Consider the following 18,890-nt stretch of genomic DNA (forward strand, 5'->3'; position numbering starts at 1 on the left):
GAGAGAGAATCTATCTGTACAATGGGTGTCCTGGGTCTTCTCCGAGGATGGAGAACGGGGGCTTCCTAAGGGTCTGATCAGCTGGTCAGACACACTGCAAGTTGACCCCAAAACAGTGTATGAAGGCGAGCCGGGGTTCTTTCCCTAGGAGCCGTTGCCCAGGGTCACTTCCGTCCCAAGGAAGTCGATTCCCATTGGCTTTTTGGGGGTCACGAGCAGCTCTGGGCTGGACCCTGGAGGACTCAGCCAAAACAGAAGGGGTCTCCCTTGGGGAAGCTCGGACTGCCCCAGACAGTCTGGGAGAGAGACATACTTCTTCCACCTCTCGTTTTTCTTCTTTTAAGCCACATTTCCCATGAGCCCTGGCCTTTTCTCCCCCTGTAGAGATCCTGGATATCTTAGAATCAGCCTGAGTCAGGATAAGCAAAAGTCTTTATTCTTGGTCTTTTGGGGTGGCTCTCAGGGAATTAGATATAGGAATCTCCTCTCTCTCCACTGCCAAAAGAATGAATAATCTCCTCCTACTCCACCCCCTGATCTCACTTCCCCTTCTTTGTACACACCCACCGATGGAGCCAGCACAGAACAGTTTAGTAGGGTCCTCCTCCAAACATGTTAAGAGAATTGTCCAATTGGTAATTAGCCTCAAGTGCTAGGTTACCTTGCATCTGCTCAGTTGGAGCCCTTTATATCTCCAGCTTTCTTTTGTTTTAGAACACAGGTGGTCACACCATCCCTGACTTCTCAGAGAGGTGAGAATCCCAAAAAGGTGATCACACCCTCCCTGACTTCTCAGGGAGATGAAAAGCACCAAAGGGAAGTGGGGATTGCTAGCAGGTTTCTGGGCTGAAGGGTCTTTAAATTAGAGACAAGTATGCACAAACCCATCAGTGTGGGAGTTTTACACAAGCACATTAGCAATAACGCAGAGGCTATTAGTGATGACTCTCCCCACAGTCAGTGCAGGCTCGATGTGGTGTAACAAACATGAATTGTACATGCAAGTAGTGATATAACAAATAATATGAATCAACATGGTTTTGTAAAAGGTTTCCAGAAGTCCTAGAAGGAGGGTATGTAAACATCAGTCACACATACGCCTTCTTCAGCAGCCAAGAGACAGTCCAAAACCAATCTATTGTCCATTGCTTCATGTGTTAGGGAATCCAATGATCCCCACAAGTTTCTGAAGTCCTGCAACAAAAATACAGTATTTTTGTATGTTAGGGAATCCAATGATTCCTAGTCATACAATAGTCTTATCATGTCTCAGAGAATCCAATGATTCCTGAGAGTGTTTAAGTCCTACAACAGTCTTATGATGTCTCAGAGAATCCAATTATTCCTGCGGGCTTAGAAGTATTTGTACACACCCACCGATGGAGCGAGCACAGAATAGTTTAGTAGGGTCATCCTCCAAACATGTTAAGAGAATTGTCCAATTGGTCATTAGACTCCAGTGCTAGCTTACCTTACATCTGCTCAGTTGTAGCCGTTTACATCTCCAGCTTTCTTTTGTTTTAGAACACAGGTGGTCACACCATCCCTGACTTCTCAGAGAGGTGAGAACAATAGTCATATCACGTCTCAGAGAATCCAATGATTCCTGAGGGTTTTCAAGTCCAACAATTTTTGATGTGCATGACTCTATGGTCATGGACATATATAATATAGTTATATATATATATATAATTATATATTCATAACTCTATTCAGACTAGTTATAACTGCCAGGCTCTTTCAGTGGTGGGCACAGTCAGCAATGGAACCACCTGATGTTTCTTGGGTCTTCTCCTTCAAGGGCCTGCTCTCTCTCTCTGATGGACAAGGCAAATACGGCTCATTGGTACCCATCTGATTCCTTCTCCATCTGTAGAGATACAAGCAAACCCTCTCCCCCAAGCAGTTAACCTATTATTATTATTAACCCTTCCATTCACTATTTTCTGGGTCTCGCCACATGACCTGGCAACTATCTAAAGACAGTGGAGCTGCTCGCACTGGACACTGCCCTTTTGGTGGGTTATAAAACCTGCCTGCCGGAGCCAGTGCATCGTTGTCAAAAACTAAAAAATTAATGGTATAGAGAACTAAATTTAGAGGTTCTCTAGGGTTACCCGTGGCTCTCCCTTTCTTAATATCTGTTTCTTCTCTCTACTATTGCCTGACCTTGATTAAAAGGTATGCCAATGGTATGTAAAATCTGATACTGTGCACAAAAGTGTGCAAAATGTTTATAAGTATATGCAGATCCATTGTCTGTTTTGTTTGTGGCACACCCATAATTGCAAATGCTTGTATAAGGAATTCAGTGACCACTCAGGCTGTCTCTTCTGCTGCTGGTATTGCAAAAATGAATCCTGAAAAGGTGTCTACCACGACATGAATAAAAGATAGATGACCAAAAGACTTATAATGGGTCACATCCATTTGCCAAATTTCATTAGGTCTCAAACCACAAGGGTTCTTCCCTGGAGGGAGTGTAGGAGCATGGAAAGGAAGGCAAGCTGTACAGGCTTTTACTATGCTCCTAGCTTCTCTTGTTATTTCAAATTGTAAATGTAAAGCTCGGGCAGCCTGATATTTAGAATGAGATTCTTGGGCTTCTTGAAATAAGAGTATTGGCCAACATAGTTAAAAGGTTATTTGCCTTTGAATTACCATCAAAAATAGGACCTGGAAGTCCACTATGAGAGTGGACATGCAAGATATCTTACATGGATGCTTTCTCACTTGCTCTTGAAGTTCCTTAAAGAGCTGATATATATATATATATATATATATATATATATATATGGGAGGCTACAAATTTCATTTGGGCTATGGCAATTATTTGTACCACACCTATTGAATAGGCTGAAACGGATATTATATTTATGTCTCCCAGATAATGAGTTAGAATGATTGCATACAACTCATTCTGCTGAGTGGACTGAAAAGGAGTTCTGACTACTCTCTTTATAGTTAAATCACAAGAGTAGAGGAACTTTAGAAACCTTTTCTTTAAGAATCCATCGCCAATTATGTAACAGTCTGGTTATTTTTAATGGAGACCCATGTGTAAAACTTGGGGCCATGGCTAATAAAATTTGCCACTGTGGGATGGTTTCACAGCACACATTAACTTGTGCATTAGCATAAAAGGTGTATATCTTGTCAGGTCTTATCTCAGATAATTGTACTGCTCACTTAATGGCCTTCAATAAAATCCTAGCCACAAGCACTGGGTAAGGAGTAAGGTTGTTCAGTTGTGCTGGGAGGTTTACCCACTCTATCACAGTCTCCTTGATGAAGGACTGCTGTGGCTGCCTCTTGTGTAGCAAAAACTGATATTTCCAAGGATTTTTGAGTGACTCAACCACATTGGATAAAGCCAGTTCAACTTGTCTCAAAGCTTCTTGAGCTTCTTTTGTAAGCTGGTGTGGTGAATTTAAAGCACTGTCTCCCCTTAAAATGTCATATAATGGTTTCAATTGACAGGTAGTCAAGCCTAGCACTAGACGCATACATTGGATATCAATTTCTGGATGTCATTTAAGGTGTGTTCTTGAGAGTTTTTGTACTGTAAGCACCTTAGGGTATACTTCATATCCTAAATATTGAAAAGGAGCATGTCTTTGAATTTTCTCTGGAGCTATGTTCAATTTATAATTCCTTAGTATTTCTATGTTTTTTTTTTTTTTTTTTTGTAGACATGCTTCTAACTTTGTTCCTCAGGTGCACATCCCAATATATCATCCATGTAATGTAATAACATTACTTTTGGAAATGCTTTTCTTATTGGAGTAAGAGCAGCAGCAATATTCATTCCCTGTGGCAAAACTGTCCATTCATATCTTTTATAAGGCTCAGCTAAGTTAATTCTAGGCACTGAAAAGGCAAATCTTTTCATATCCTCCTTATCTAGGATAAAATAGAAACAATCCTTAATATCTATAACCCATAGAGGCCATTCTCTAGGCAATTGAGGAGATTAAAGTCCAGGTTGAAGAGTTCCCATAGTTTCCATCTGTTCATTTACCTTTCTTAAATCAGTCTACATCCTCCATTTTCCAGATTTCTTTCTTACAACAAATACTGGGGAAATCCAAGGACTTAGAGAAGGTTGTAAGTGTCCTTGGTCAAGTTGCTGCTGTACTATGTCTAATAAGCCCTGAATGTTATCACTTCTTAAGGGCCACTGTTCTATCCACACTGGGGATCAGTTTTCCATTGGATAAGAACAGGTGAAAGTATTGGCAGGCCTTCAACAGTAGCCCTGCCTAAAAAAGAAGTACTCATTTTTAACCCTAATTGTTGTAAAATGTCTTTTCCCCACAGATGGGGATTTTTTTCAACTATAAAAGGAGTAAAAACACCTGTTTCACCTTCAAAACTCCACCTCAAAGGGGTACTTCAGTTGCTATTGATCCTCCTACCCTAGACATATAGGTGTCTGCCTTAGTCTTTGGCCAGTGACTGGGCTAGTTGGCACCTCTAATGACTGTGCCATCTGCACCTGTGTCCACCAGTCCTTCTAATGCTATGCCATTTATATAGATGGTGAGCATAGTTCAGTCAGTTGTCACAGCTGCTGTCCAGTAAATTCCTGGGTTTTGCTGCTTGGAGTCAGAACGTGGGTGACCATCACCAGGTTGCTTATTAGGGGTCTGTATCGATAAACCCGATGCTACTACTTCCCCTGGTTGATAAGTCACACATTGTCTCCCTGTGTTAGTGACTGGGATATTATCTATACATTCCCCAGTTTCCCACATCAGTGTATGAATGAACACTGTTCTTGTAATGAACACTCTCAGGAGGTGAAATGGTCAAGCCTACTATCCCTGGAGACAAAGGATCCATAGGCTGGAGAGGAGCAGATTTCACCTCTACAAGTGGTATCTCAGTTGTCCCAGCAGCATACCACTCGATTCTCCCCAATTGTAATCCCTTTCTCCTATCAGATGGCTTCCTGGCTGATTGGTCATGTCTGGATATTGGACTTGGAGGCACTCTCTGGGCATGGCATCGGCTGCCATCATGCCCCAAGTGTTTTTTGCCTTGGGCCCCTCATCCCGTTTCCCTGAATCAGTCTACACTTTGATGCCCAATGGAAGCCTCCATTGCATTTCTCCCACCCTGTTTTCTCACTCTGTCTCTATGCCAACATTGAGCTTTCAGGTGCTCTACTTTATACCACATTGAAAACATTGAAGAGTTTCTCTGGAAGTCCCTTGCCAGGGACCTTGTTGGGATCTTGGGAAGTCTGCATCATAGCCTGGCTATAAAAGGTATTTGTGCCCACTGTGGCGCAGCGTCTTATGATCTCCTCTAAAGGAGCATCCTTGTGTAGTCCTAGTATAATACTTCTACAAACCTCATTGGCATTTTTTTTTTAAGCAAGTTGTCTTACCAAAGTGTCTGTTACTGTATTTTTACCATTAGTTCGTATGACAGCTGTCTGCAAACGTGCCACAAAATCAGTAAAGGGTTAATTTGTTCCTTGTACAATTTTTGTGAAGGTCTCGCCCTTGTTATTGGGGAGAGAAGCCCATGCTTTGATTACAGCAGCAGCAATTTGCTCATATGCTGAACCTATTCCAGTCAGTCACAGGTGATTAAAGTATTAACTGCACTTTGACTATTTTGTTGGGCTTGTATCCTACAGAGCTCACTATATTCAGAAAGCCACAAGTTTTGTCCAGGTTTTAAGCATATTTTTGCTATGGATTTCCAGTCCCTAGGGATTAAGATTTCATAAGCTAAATTGTATAACATCTTCACATAAGCTCATGTAGCCCCATAAAGAGAGCAAGCCTTTTTCAGGTCTTTGAGGATTTCTATATCAAAAGGAGCATATCTTCTACTTTCTTGACCTGAAAAGTTAAAACTATTTAATCATAGAAAAAATTTGAACTCAGATCCTCTATATTCCCTTCTTCTGTGGCTTTAATTAGTGCCTTTTGCAATCTAGTTATATGAGTGGATGAATGTTGGGGGAGGAGGTGCTGACATCACAGCCCTTCTGCCCCTCCCACTAGTCTTCCTCTCTCCATCCATGAAGGTGGAGTTGATGGGGACCTGTCAATAATCTGCTCCATAGGTGGGGTTGAAGCTGCCTCCAGAGAGCCAGAATCACCATGCCCTTGAACCTCATTTAAGGCCCTGTTGTCCTTGGGCAAAGTGTTGAGGTTTATTGTCTTTTTTTCCCCTCACACTTCATCTGGCTTTTCTAAAACTTTTCCTTTTTCTAAACTTGCAAGATTATTTAAGGCCAATTGAATTATGTTGTATGCATAAAATGCTTCTGTGGAAAATGAACGAGGGCCTGTATTATTGTAGAATTCTTTAAGTTGTTCTCCAACAAGTTTCCAATTATGTACACATTTCTTCTTCTTCTAAGAACAAAGGGGACGTGCATTTTAATGTACCTAAGAGTCTAGCACTCTTGTTTTCTGGACTGGCTGGCTTCTCTGCCTCTGGGTGCACTTGCCCCTGTCCTTGGCCGGACTTGAAGATTTGTCTCTGATGGGATCCTTTTAGGAGGCAGTGAGTTGGGGCATTTCTGTCAGGTAGAGAAGCCGGAGGAGGGTCACTTGCAGGCCCCACCCAGGAAGAGACCAGCCTCCAGGAAGAGGTCAAGCTCTGGGCCCCTCTGCCTCCACAGTTCTCCCTTGTCAGCCTGGCTCAGCTTCTCTTCCTAGTTAGCCCACAGCTGCCCAGTTCTCTCTCACTGCCTGGTGCCAGCCTCTGAACCCGTGGTTGGAATCCATTCTTCCCGATTCTGGGATAGTGGTTGTCTTGCGGGCTTCAAGATTCAATTGCTTACCAAGTGTCCCGGTCACATGCTAACGATGTTTGAGCCAAGCCAGTCACGGCCACACAGCCAAACAGGCCAGCTCTGTTGATAGCTCTCACTCTTAAAGCTGGCTCCCCAGGGTGGAACCACCTACAAGGAGCCCTCGAGGATTACAGCTCCCTCCCCACCCCAAGTCATTAGCACTGGCTCCTGCTGCAGATTTGCTCATGGTCAGCAAACATTTATGAAGGATCTACTGTGCCAGGGAAACCAGGTCAAAGACGGCCCTCCAGAGGGGTGAGAACTGTGTTTGGAAGGCGGAGGCGATCTGAGAGGGATTGGACTCGGGAGGAGCACTTCCCTTTGATGGAGAATGGAGGTGCCCTGAGGACAGGACCTTCGGGTTTGCCTCTGCCGGAGGACCTTCCCTTAGCCTTGGAGAGAGATGGTGCCGGCTGGGAATGGATGCTCAAACCTCTCTCCAGACTCACTCAGTTGACCCTCTTCCTTGCCTTCTGTCCCTTCCCCGAGGCCAGGCGGGTGGCAGGAGGGCTCTGCCATGAGGCTGGCATCCAAGTTAGGCAACAGGGTCATCCCATCCCCTGCAGCCCTGGTGGAAGCGATTCTGTCTTTGGGCTTCAGACTGAACTGGATCAGGACTGAGCCGATCTGTCAGATGCAAGGCTGGAATTTCTACCAGAAATTGCTCAGCCCCAGCCAGGGCTGCCTGCCTGGCTCCTAGTGCCCCTCTTACCCTCAGGCACCAATGGGCTTTCCTAAAGCAGGAAACTGCAGACCCTGCCTTGCCCAGGACTTTTCATAGCTCCCTGCTACTTCCAGGGAAACTGCAAGGGGCAGCTCTTCTGGTTGTTCTTGGCACCAATTCATGGCATCGCCCAGGAAGTCCCCTCAGTGCCCCCTGAACGGCCCCGGCCCACAGAGAGGGGAGGGTCCAGCCCAGAGGATGATGGGAGCAGGGGCACCCACACAGGAGCAAAGATATCCAGAGGGATGGAGAGATGGGAAAGGACACTTCCTTTCACTGAAAGGTTTAAAATGGACATCCCACAACAGTCTCAGGGAGTCTTGCTGAGCCAAAGGGACACATTCGGCATCATTCAATCACTGGGCTTCTCCAGGTTGTGAGGGCTTCCTGGATCCTCCAATCCTGCCTCAGGGCGCTGACTGACAGAGATAAGGTTCAGGAGGAACAGAATGGGACTGAACTGGCTGCTGGGAGGGTGTAGATGAAGCAGGAGCCCTGGAGACCCTGATGTTCAGCCCTGTGTGGGCAGCAAGGCTCCGAGCCTGGAAGTGTCCAGGGAGGGCCCGATGCCAGGAACCGCTAAGCCAAAGCCTGGCAAGGCTCCTGATCGGGAGTTACAGAAGGGGAACACGCTGGAGGTTTGGGGGAGCACTCCCCAAGTCAGAGAACACCCGGAGGGCATGGGTGCTGCAACCTTCCTCTCATCCCAACTGGCAGAGGGAGAACCCACACATGGTACTGGAGGGCTTGGTCCTAACAGAACAAACTCTGAGGGCACAGGAAACATTCGCAGCTCTTCCTGCAGGAGCAAAGAACTGGGCCCAAGGGGGCCGCCCTCCACGGGAAAAGGGGGCCCAGTTGTGATGGAGCCTGCTGATGGGCAAGACTGTGCAAGCACTGCAGAAGGGTTAGGGTGGTACAAAGAGGTTTGGGAGCCTTGATGAGCAGCAGGATTCCAGGGCCCAATGGGAGCACGAGCTCTCAGAGCTGAGGAACCGCCGCAATAGCACCAAGAAAGAAGCCAGTAATCGGCCTCAGCCCGGGGTCACGCGGTTCTCCACGTGCAGACCGACATTCCTGAGCGGTGTTCCCTCTGGGTGGTAAAAGCAGTAACGAGATGCCCGCTATTGCAGGGGCATTTCTGCATAGGGAGCAGATACCCGACAAGCCAGGATGCCATGGCAGTCTGGCACCACGGGCTGTCTCTGTGACCCACAGGAGGGGCCTCCACTTCTCCATATGCAAACCATGGGGGCCAGGCCCCAAGGCCCTCTGGGTGATTGTAGGGCTTTCTCCCGTGCCCTGCACCAGCTGCAGAGACAAGATGCCCGAGCATCGTGACTGGCTCAAGCTTGTGAGAGCTCTAGGCAGAAGCAGTGACGCTCACAGAGCTCTGTCCTGTGGGGGCTGCCAAGGAGCCCTCTTGTGGGGCGACCAGTGGGCCTCCCGGCTCTGCCCAGGCCTAGGCCCGAAGGCCCTGAAGGGTTCTTCCCCTGTAGGAGTCTAGGGGATGGGCACATATTGATTCCAACAGCCAACATGGCCCTCACCAATGGTTGGAGGGTGGTGAGCCCCACGGCCCTGGGGCCCCTTGCCTGCTCTCCTAGCCTGACACAGCTGTCCTATTTCCCCGCCCTCTTGCCTTTTAGCCCAAAGCTCTAGGGGGCACTGCCTATGTCTTCGGGCATTCTTCCCTTCCTGGGCAAGGCTCATGGGGGCAAGTGGCAGGACCTGTGCTTCCCGGTGCCTCAGGAGAGTGGGGGCCCGCCCTTGGGGGCAGCTGCCCTCATCTCCCCCCCCCCCCCAGGGGAGCCGCTCTGCTCTGCGAGGCCACAGCTACTTGGGGCACCCACTCCCCTTTTCCTCGTCTAGGGCTGCCATCCCGTCGGTCCCTGTGCATTGCGCCACCGGCCTGAGCTCCAGGGGCAGCTACGACAGATTTGTGAAGAGGATCATCTAAAAAGGTTCTTGGTCAGGGGCTGGAGGCTGGTCCCGGCGACCTTGTTCAGTGCTTCCAGAGTGAGCTTTTCTTTGCGATACATCTGAAGAAGAGGAGGGCAGGAAGGGTCAGGGGCGCCGCGGAAGCGAGCCTCGAGACTCACATATTCTGCTGCCCGGCCACGGAAAAAGTACCGGCGGGGAATGGAACAGGGCCATCCGACCACACTTTCATTTCAACAGTTTCTTCTTCTATTAAAGAGAGTGTTTGTTTTTGTGCCTCCTCTGAGTGATTTTATCCCCCAATCCCCCCTCTCCATGTAAGATGACACCCAGCCCCACCCCCGGTGGCCAGGCTGGCACAAGAAAGACCCCAGTATTCAGACCCGGCTCCTCCCCCTAAAGCCCACGGCAGCCCCTCAGACGGGCGATGCCGACGACTCTCTGGAGTCCCACAACCCGGGGCGGGGGGAGGAGGCTCCTTCACAAGGTGGGACGGCGTGGGGTTGCTCACGAGCAGGGTCTGCGTGGGAACGGGGCACTGTGGGAACCGGAACCTGGCACCTACCTCCTTCCACTCGGCTGCTGTGCTGTGCTTGTACCCGAGCAAATGGCAGAGCCCGTGAGCCGCTGTCACCTGGCAAAGAAACAGACTCACATGTTCCAGGAAAAGACCAGCAGGAAACACGAAGGAACTAAGTTAAAGAGAGCCCCCTCCTCTGGCCCCCCCACCTCTCTATTCTGAGTTAAGATCGGGCTGAGGCACCGGGGCGAGCGGGTCTGGACCGTGGTCTGGATCAGTGATGAGGACATGAGGAGCTTGGGAAGGGTGGGGCCATGGACCCCCATCAGGGACTTGACAGGGGCCCTCCTGAAGCCCAGCCCGCGCCCCCTACAAAGTCCAGGCAGGAATAGCCGAAAGTGGGAATTCACTTCACAGGCCTGGCCCTGAGGCCCTGTTGAGTGAGGGGGCTGGGAGGGATCGTGGAGGGGAGGAGGGAGCATGGGAGGACTGGAAGGATCACGGGAGGGCCGGAAGGATCACGGGAGGGCCGGCAGAACAAGCCTGTCTGGGCTTTTGGCTCTTTACGCTCTTGCTACCTCATTAGGACACCGCTCTGGCTGCCGCGCCTCCTGGACCTCATTCCTCTTCAGGAGAGGTCTCAGAGGTCACAAAGATGGCCAAAAGGCTAATGGCCTCGCAGTGCCCGAGGGTCTCCCCCATCTTGCAGCCGGCCCCAGTGGGCCTCTGCTTTTCTTCTCTGACATTTGCTGCGTGCCCCTGGAGGAATGATGGGGCCCCTGGCGCACAAACCCCGCCCCCGTGGCCCTCCCTAAAGGACCACGGCCGTGCTCCCCACCACTCACCGTCAGGATGTCATAGTAGTCCTCCCCGTTCTCTCGGCACTGGTGGAAGATGTACTCCACTCCCAGGAAGAGGTCTCCCAAGTTGAAGTCGTCGGGGCGCTCGGGCTGAGGCACCGCCCCTGCCCTCAGGTTCTGCCAAGGGGAAGACACGACCCCCACCGATATCAGCCCCGGGCAGTGCTGGGGGAGCAAGTGCAAGGCTGTGGTCTCCGGGGGCCTGAGGAGAGGCTGGGAGCCCACTGCGACACGACCAGGTCACCCGAGAAGCCACCGTCCTTCCTCAGAGGATGAGAGCTAGGATCTGGGGGGGATCCCCTCCCGCTCAAACCCTGGCCGGCCCCCCTTTCTCCAGGCTCCGTCACGGGAAGGGACGACCGCCCAGGCAGGCTGCTCTGAGAACGCAGCGACCACAGCCCTCGTCCACGTCCCGTATTCTTGGGGAACCCCCCCGGAGCCCCAACTTTCACCAACAGCCCCCCAGGCAGTCCTTTGCCATCTTGGACACCTCCTGACTGTGCCATTGAGGTGGGAACCCCAGAGGCTGCTGGGAGAGCTCTGCCAAGAGGGAGAAGCCCGAGACAGGCGTCCCGGGCTGGGAGGGATTGTTTCCTGCCACTGCCTGAATCAGAGGGCGGAGAGACAACCTCCAGGAGAAAGGCCTGGTGGGGAGGACCTGGGGCTCTGGAGCAGCCTCCCTCACCTCGTGAAAGGGAAAGGAGAGCACGTCGGTGGGGCCGGGGCTGCCTCGGTATGTCCTGTTAAGGCGCTGGATGCCCTCGTTGTCCATGCATATCACGCCCAGGTCAAACCGCCGGACGCCCAGGATGCCCCGGAGCAGCTCGATCCTGGCCCGCAGCGGGACCCTCCGGACGGGGACGGCGCGCTGCAGGTTCCTGAGCACGAGGCTCATCTCGAGACCGGAGGCCCTGTGGATCACGAGAGGTGCAAACGTCAGCTCCGGCGGGTCCCGGACAGGCTCGGGCGCTCGCTGCGGGCTCATCCCGGCCCAAGGTTCCCGAGCGGGACCGGCCGAGGTTAACCTCAAGGCTGAGAAGTCTGCTCTGACCGAGGTCAAGGTCAATGCTCTGAGCACGTGCAGCATCCCGACAGTTCGAACAGAGGAGGAACCCAGGCCGCTCTGCCGTTTCTGCAACCCCCCCCCCCCCCCCCCAGTAAACGAGGCTCTGCCCTCTGCCGGCCTCGGGTCTCCAGGAACGTCTGGCTCGGAGCCCCGGGGTCAGCGGGGCAAAGGCCGACACTGCGCGGCAAAGGCCGACACTGCGCGGGGCGCTGGGGTGGGACGCGGGGCGCTGGGGTGGGACGCGGGGCGCTGGGGTGGGACGCGGGGCGCTGGGGTGGGACGCGAGCACTTGCGGCTAATTGGACAATTCGCTGCCAGCACGTGCTCGGAGAACGGCCCCTCCCACTCTCCCGTGCGGGCTCCAAGGTTAGACAGAGACTTGTCGGGGGAGGGAGACGTCCCTCTGGGCGGCAGAGGAGGAGGTCAGAGACCCTGCGACCCCGGCCCTTCTGCCCCTGGAGAGCGAGAGCAAAGACCCAGCACGGCCGCCGGACTCCGCTGGCTCTGGGCGTCTCCCAGGCGGGACACCCGCGCTCTCTGGCACAGTCTGTTCTGTTAAGGCGCTAAAACCATCTTTTAAAGGAAAAACCCAACCCCGGCTGGGCTACGGGGCCGCTGCCCACGAGAAACATCGAGAACGTTCCTGGGGCAGCTCCGTCCCTGGGCCTCCCCCCCCACTCCATGGCAGCGCTCCCTCTGCCCCTCCCCCCAACCTCTCACAGCTAATGACCCCTGACCCCGTCCGTCCCTCTCAGGCTCAGGTCTCCATCCACCACCTCCAGGCCTGACCCCCCCCCAGCTCCCGGGCTCCCCCGAGTCTCTCACCCCCCCCCCCAGCGCTGTCTGAGCCCCGAGCGATCCTAGATCCGGAGACCCGATCTCCGAGTGCGGGCCGGCCGGCGTGCCGGGGGAGGGGCCGTGCAGAGGCGGGAGAACAGCCCTTACTGCGGCCGGGGGAGCCTCGGGGGCAGAAGCCGGGCCCGGACCGGCCGTGAGCGCGGCAGACGCCAGTGCCCGCCCCGGCGATGCCGCACGTCCGGGGGACACCGCGGCCACCCGGGGTCGGATGCAGGGTCAGCCCACAAGGAGGGAAAGTCTCAGCTGCTCCGGCGGGACCGGCCACACGGGGGCGCAAGCGCTTCAACCGGGAGCTCCTTCGGAGGCCTCAGTGCAGCCGCTCTCAGAGGGGCCTGAGGCAGAGACAGCGGCCGAGCCTCCATCCGAACCGGGCCCGGGTCCAAAGCCCGCCCAGGAGAACCAGGCCCTTTCTCTGGGGCCGCGCGGCCTCAAAGAGCAGGAAAACGGGGCCTTGTGGAGGGGGCACAATAGCGCCCCCTGTGGGCGGGGCACCGCCAGGCAGAAGTGACCAGAGGGCCCTGGGGCTCCCTCCTGGTGCCCACGTGGCGCCCCCTGCCGGAGACCGCGCTTGTCACTGACTTCCAGTCGGAAGGTTCCCTGAGCTCCTTCAGCCTGAGGACCGCAGCGGTGAGGCAGAGGAGGGCGGCGGCAAGATGAAGACGAGTGGGGGAGGGGGAGGGGGAAGGCGGCCAGGAGGGGGGGGGGGCCGCTCTGGGGGTCGCCGTGCCCCCCTCCCTCTGGCCCTCCGCGTTCTCCCCGCCCCTTCGAGAAGCCCCTCTCACTCTGGGCCTCAATTTACTCGCCTGTTACAAGGAGAGGCCTGGCTTCCGAGTCCCCCCGCAGGCTTCTGGAGCGGCCTCAAACCCGTGCTTCGGCCACTGCCCGGCTTCCACTACGTCCCCGGGTTCCTAACTCAGGCGCGCACGCAGGAACGCAGAGCGGCGAACACGTACCGCGCACGCGCAACACGCATACGTCGCGCAAGCGCGAATTTAACTTCCGGTCGCGGGTAGGGGCTGGGAGAAGCACTTCCGCGCGCGACCGGAAGCGCTCCGGGTCCGTCTTTGTTTACGGCCCCCCGGGCTGGCGGCTCCTCGCTTTCTCCTGGCCTCGGACCGGAGCCGGCTGAACGTCCGCCAGTCCTTCTGTTCGCGCTGCGGAGGTGAGTGTCGGCGGGGGCCGGGGGGCGGGGCCGGGGGGCGGGGGCGGCGTCTCCCCGTAGGGTCGGGACTCTGAGGGCGGCTCTCCTCCCTTCTTCCCTTCCTTCCCGTGTGTAAGACGGGGAAACTGAGGCCGCTTGGAGGGCGGCGGGCGCGGCCTCGCAGGCGGGCGGAGCTGGCAGCCAGCCTGATGCCGGTTCCGCCCCGATTCCCCGCCCCTCCTCCCCCCAAGGAAACTGAGGCCGGGAAGGATCGGGGCCTGCCCTGGGGGACAGTGGGGGGAGGGGCTCTCCTCACCCCGCCCCCTGCCCTACCTTGGCCCACAGCCTGGTACACAGTCGGCGCCTAACTAGTGCTTGTTCTGCTCTGGGACTGAGACATGGGAGCCTGAGGCCCGGCCAGGTCCAGGCGGTTGGTCAGCGCCCCTCGTCCGGGCGGGGACTGCCTGGAGACCCCTCCCCTCCGCAGGGCGGTGACTCTCCCCTCCCTTGGGGGCCTTTACCGTGACTCACCCAAGGTCACACAGCTCGGACCCCCCCCCCGCCCCTCCCCCGAGAGCCCTGCGGGGCGGGGTTCGGGGTGGAGCTGGGAAGGGTGGGAGGGGCTGGAGGATGTACTGGAGAACACCCCCAGAGGTTTCTGGGGGGGTCAGGCGTGGTGGGGGGTCCCCGAGTTGGAAAGTGCCTGGGAGAGGGGAGCTGTGCTGGGCCCCTGCTCGAGGGAGGATCGGGCGTCAAACGAGACAGCAGCGAGCAGGGGTCTGGTTGCTAAACTGCCCCATCTGGAAGGGGCCCAGACACAAAATGCCGGCCAAGCCCCTTCCCCTGCTCCTCTTCTCCCTCCTTCCCTCCCCCTCTTCCTCCTTCAGTGGGACCCGGGAGGCCTGAATTAAGCCCTGCCTCAGACTGCGTGTCCTTGGGCAAGTCACTTCAGGAGTGAGCTCCCCCCCCATCCCCTGTAAGTAGGAATGGTGCGCTCCCTTCAGGCCGCTCCTCTTCAGGGTCGGACCAAAGCCCCCGGGGGTTCCCTCCGCAGGCCTCGGAGCCGACAGCGTCTCGCCCCTAACTCGGGACTCCTCTCTCCCTCTGTCTTTCAGCTCCTGGGACGGCAAAGATGGAGGCACACTCAGAGCAGGAGGTGCTTTCGTCGCTCCTGTGAGTTTTGCTTTTCGAGGATCGCTTTGGAACATGAACCCCAACAATCCCTTTGGGGGACAGCAGTCAGGCATGTTCTCCTCGTCTGCCAGTGGCTCCCTGGGAACGTTCCAGGTTCAGCCGCCGTTTCGATTCGGTCAGCCCTCGCTTTTTGGCCAGAGCGCCGTGGGCTCGGGGCAGAGCACGGGATTCGCCCAGACTTCCGGGGGGACCCAGTCTTCCTCAGGATCTACGCTCGGATTCTCGGCCACCTCCGGAGCCCCCCAGGCTCCTGTCTTCACGGCGGCTTCCGGCCCCCCCAGTACATCTGCCCCCAGCAATGCGGGATTTAGTTTCAAGACGCCCACCAACATCGGAGCGTTCCCCAGCACCCCCGGCTTTGGGCACGGCAGCGGGGAGGCAGCCGGCGGTGGTCTGGGGCGATCCGAGTTCAGCTTTAAGCCTCCCGAAAGCGCAACCTTCAGACCGATCTTTGGGGCCGACTCGGAGCCGGAGAAGACGCAGAGCCAGATCAGTCCGGGCTCTTTCACCTTCTCCCACCCAGTCAGTGGGGGGCCTGAGGCGCTGGGCTCCTTCGCGTTTTCCCAGGGCTCAAGCAGCTCAGGCACCAGCCCAAGTTTTACTTTCTCCAAACCAGCCAGCAACACTCCCTCGTCAACTTTTGCCTCTCTAAGTCAGACTGTGGAGGAGGAAAAGAGGGGCCCTAAACCAGCATTTGGGAGTTCAGGGAGCAGCTTCACGAGCTTCGCCTCCCCGGGCTCGATAGGGGAGCCCTTTTCCATGAGCAAAGCAGTGGGCAAGCTAGGAAGGGATGATGCTGGTGGCCAGGGAGGGTCGCTATCTGGGCACGTGAAAGGGCTGAAGAGGAAGGAAGACCATGACCGGTCACCCCGGAGACGAGACTACGACGCTGTAGATGACATGGAGCTCTTGTCCCGGGGAGATCATCCTCCAGAGAAGCGCCCTCCCCGCCTGGCTCGCCCGCGGGGTGGCGGCCTGTTCGGGCGGACGCTGCAGGACATGCTGAGGAGCAACAAAGAAGGCGGCCGTCTGGGAAGCAAAGAATTGAAAAAGGAAGTGGGGAGTTTAGAATCCAGCGAGACGGATCACGGCGCTGGAGCAGCCTCGTCCATGCTGTCCGCCTCCCGGCTGAAGGAGGAGGAAATGGATGGCAAAAGTGGCCAGGAAGGTACGTACTCACTGCAGCCCCTGAGAGCAGCGGGAGGCCAAAGGGAAATGCATTCTCCGGTCCCCGTGTGGCCACCTCGTCGGCCCCTGCTGACCCAGCTCCCTTCTGCTTCCCTCGCAGTGTCTGCCAGCAGGGCTACCCCTTCCCGCCGAGGGAAGAAGGAGTGCGTGGATAGCTCTAGCAGCCTGTCACCCAGCGAGCTCACCGCCATCCAGTGCAAGAACATCCCCAATTACCTCAACGACAGGGCGATCCTGGAAGAGCACTTTGGCCGATTTGGGAAGGTGCAGCGCATCTATCCCCGGCGCAACCGGAAGCTCGCCATTGTGCACTTCTCAGACCACGTGAGTGTCCTCCCTGGGGGGGGGGTGCCCTCTGCTGGGCTTGTCGTGGCCCAGTTCTGCCTCCTCTGGGTGCTGCCCCTCCTCCATTCCCTCTCTGATAGTCTTTGCCTTCCTTCTTGGGCATGATTAAGACATTTACTGAGTACCTACTGTGTGCCAAGGGCTGTAAAGAAAATAAAGTAAAGACCATCCTGCCCTCCAGGGGCTCATTGGCCAAAGCAAATCACAGTAAGCAAACACACGTATGTCCCAACAAATGTGGGTGAGCTGGGGGGTGATTGATTACCAGATGGAAGGCAGGGTTGGTGTTTGGTATTTGGAGCAGAGGATGGAGAACATTGCAGGCCCAGGGGCCACAAGCCGGAGGCCTGTGTGGCTGGATCAGCCTCCTGGAGGCCTCTGATTCTGTGCCAAAGGCTTGAACTGGAAACCCATTTCCTGTTGTTTGGGCTCCTGCTCCTCTGACCCTGCTTTATGTTGGTGGTCCGTGTCTGCCAGTGCATGTGGCAGCTTGGTTTGAGCTGCAGCCGGTGCGGTGCCCAAGTTGCCAGTCACCAAATGAAAGCCAATTGATTAAGGACAGTGGACAGTGTATCCACCAAGGCAGATCAACCCTGCCTGTAACATGACAGATGGTTTTGGAGGATTGCTCTGGCCACAGCCAGCCTCTTTATGCCCAGTGAGCTGATCCTTCGGAAGCTTCCTGCTTTGGCGTTCCGCCCCATCCCTCCAAGTTTCTGTCTCTGCTGATGTAGTCTGGGTGGGTCCCTGACATTGGGAGAAATAGCTTTCTTGTGTGGCCTCTGCTGCTGTCCCTTTCCTTCTCTCTCTCTTTATTTCTTTCATTCAGTGTTTTCCAGGGGCATTAAAAAGTTTAACATTCATTTTAAAAAGTTTTGAGTTGCGAATTGCTGTCTTCCGCCCATCCTCTCTTCAAGAAGACGAGCAGTTTGCTTCAAATGGCACACATGTAGTCATGCAAAACGTATTTCTACATTAGCCACGTTATAAAAGAAAGCACAGACTCCTTTGCCCTGCCCCCCAAAAAAGAAAAAAAAAGTGAGGAAGTCTGCTTTGGTCTGCGTTCACCTTTCACCGGTTCTTTGGAGGCGAAGAGCATTTTCCACCATGAGTTCTTTGGCATTGTCTTGGATTACCATATTGTTGACAAGGGCAAAGGCCTTCCTGGAAGATCATCCCACGGTGCTGCTGTGACTGTGCACTGTGTTCTGCTCACTTCACTTGAGGTGAAAAGGAAGCAGTGGAAAGTAGCCCAAATTTTTCTGGACTCCACCTGCTTGTCATTTCTTCCAGCCTAATAGTATTCCATGTAGTCACGCCCCACACCTTGGTCAGCCGTCCCCCACACACGGACATCTATCAGATAAAGAGCAGCTGCCGCCGCATGGGTACAATCCATCCTTTTGTCTTCCTTCCCCTTTTCTGCTCCAGGTCAGCCACATATTCTCCACAGCATAACCAGCTTTGAGTTGGGTCATTTTGTTCCCAAACATTTTTCTCGGGGTGGTTTCCGCTGCTTCCTTTTCCGCTCAATTATCGTCCCTCCCTTTGGTGTTCCAACTTATGGGTTCTGGAATTGATTTTCAGGCGTCTGCAGCCCTGGCTCGGAAGAAAGGGAAAGGCTTGCATAAAGACGTAGTCATCTTTTGGCACAAGAAAAAAATAAGTGAGTTGAGTTGGCCTTTTTCTGCTAGATCTAAAGCTGTGGCTGGGTGTTTGCTTTGTAGTATTGGGAACAGATTGGGGTGACCTGGAGGGTGGCTTCCCCAGTGCCCAATGATGCCCAGCCTAACAGCCACCTGGCAGAGCCAGCCTCTGCTCTCCTCTGTGAGCTGCAGACCCTTTCCTCATCACCTAGGTGTTCTTTGTTCCAAATGATAATGTCTGGTTGCTGGGAGCACCTCTTTCTACCTCCCCCCAGGCTTAGAAACTCCTGATCTAAGTTGACTCTTTTCAGGTCCCAGCAAGAAGGACTTTTCCCCAAAGGAGAAAATATCAAGTGAGGGAGAAGCTAGTCAGAGCTGCGAAGACTCGCCTTTCCAGCGCTCCCCGCTGCGCAAACCCCTCTTGAGACCTGCAACTGGTGGTAGCAGCAGCCTTCTGAGTAAGAGGTAGGCCTAGTGGTTGTAACTATGAGCAAAGCTACAGAACACTTGCATATGTTCTCATCTGCGCACATGAATTTCCTTCCCTTAAATGGGGGTTCTCCAAGGAGAGAAGTTGCCTCATT

General features: G+C 54.4%; 2 protein-coding genes across 5 annotated transcripts in view; one reads left to right on the plus strand and one right to left on the minus strand.

Annotated features, from left to right (window-relative positions):
- Positions 1-916: 916 nt before the first annotated feature.
- Positions 917-13,726, minus strand: YBEY (ybeY metalloendoribonuclease). 3 transcript variants are annotated; one of them, XM_074264491.1, is made up of 5 exons: positions 13,596-13,726; positions 11,554-11,779; positions 10,854-10,985; positions 10,054-10,122; positions 917-1,194 (listed from the first exon to the last, which is right to left on the minus strand). In XM_074264491.1, exons 2-5 carry the CDS (start codon positions 11,761-11,763, stop codon positions 1,063-1,065), a joined length of 543 nt encoding a protein of 180 aa, XP_074120592.1. In that variant the 5' UTR covers positions 11,764-11,779; positions 13,596-13,726; the 3' UTR covers positions 917-1,062. The 3 variants fall into 3 exon arrangements, with proteins under 3 accessions (XP_074120592.1, XP_074120593.1, XP_074120594.1); XM_074264492.1 differs by lacking the exon at positions 917-1,194 and adding an exon at positions 9,351-9,589; XM_074264493.1 differs by lacking the exon at positions 917-1,194 and adding an exon at positions 9,600-9,737.
- A 96-nt stretch (positions 13,727-13,822) lies between these two features.
- The window catches only part of MCM3AP (minichromosome maintenance complex component 3 associated protein), a 30,578-nt gene continuing 25,510 nt past the window's right edge, over positions 13,823-18,890 (plus strand). For both annotated transcript variants that reach the window (XM_074264488.1, XM_074264489.1), the window contains exons 1-5: positions 13,823-13,954; positions 15,049-16,295; positions 16,416-16,639; positions 18,248-18,326; positions 18,618-18,771. In XM_074264488.1, coding sequence (XP_074120589.1) covers positions 15,140-16,295; positions 16,416-16,639; positions 18,248-18,326; positions 18,618-18,771 — 1,613 coding nt within the window. In that variant the 5' untranslated portion in view covers positions 13,823-13,954; positions 15,049-15,139. The remainder of the gene's footprint in view (positions 13,955-15,048; positions 16,296-16,415; positions 16,640-18,247; positions 18,327-18,617; positions 18,772-18,890) is intronic.

Source organism: Sminthopsis crassicaudata, chromosome 4 (assembly GCF_048593235.1).
Source record: "Sminthopsis crassicaudata isolate SCR6 chromosome 4, ASM4859323v1, whole genome shotgun sequence".
In the NCBI taxonomy this organism is placed as follows: Eukaryota; Metazoa; Chordata; class Mammalia; order Dasyuromorphia; family Dasyuridae; genus Sminthopsis; species Sminthopsis crassicaudata.

What these genes read in the sequence shown, in the direction of transcription:
- YBEY (XM_074264491.1), bottom strand. Translation starts at nt 11,763, where the DNA reads ATGAGCCTCGTGCTCAGGAACCTGCAGCGCGCCGTCCCCGTCCGGAGG. An exon ending in TCTCCTTTCCCTTTCACGAG is followed by an intron (nt 10,986 to 11,553) that starts GTGAGGGAGGCT and finishes TCCCCTTGGCAG; the next exon opens with AACCTGAGGGCAGGGGCGGT. An exon ending in CAGCAGCCGAGTGGAAGGAG is followed by an intron (nt 1,195 to 10,053) that starts GTAGGTGCCAGG and finishes TTTTTGTTGCAG; the next exon opens with GACTTCAGAAACTTGTGGGG.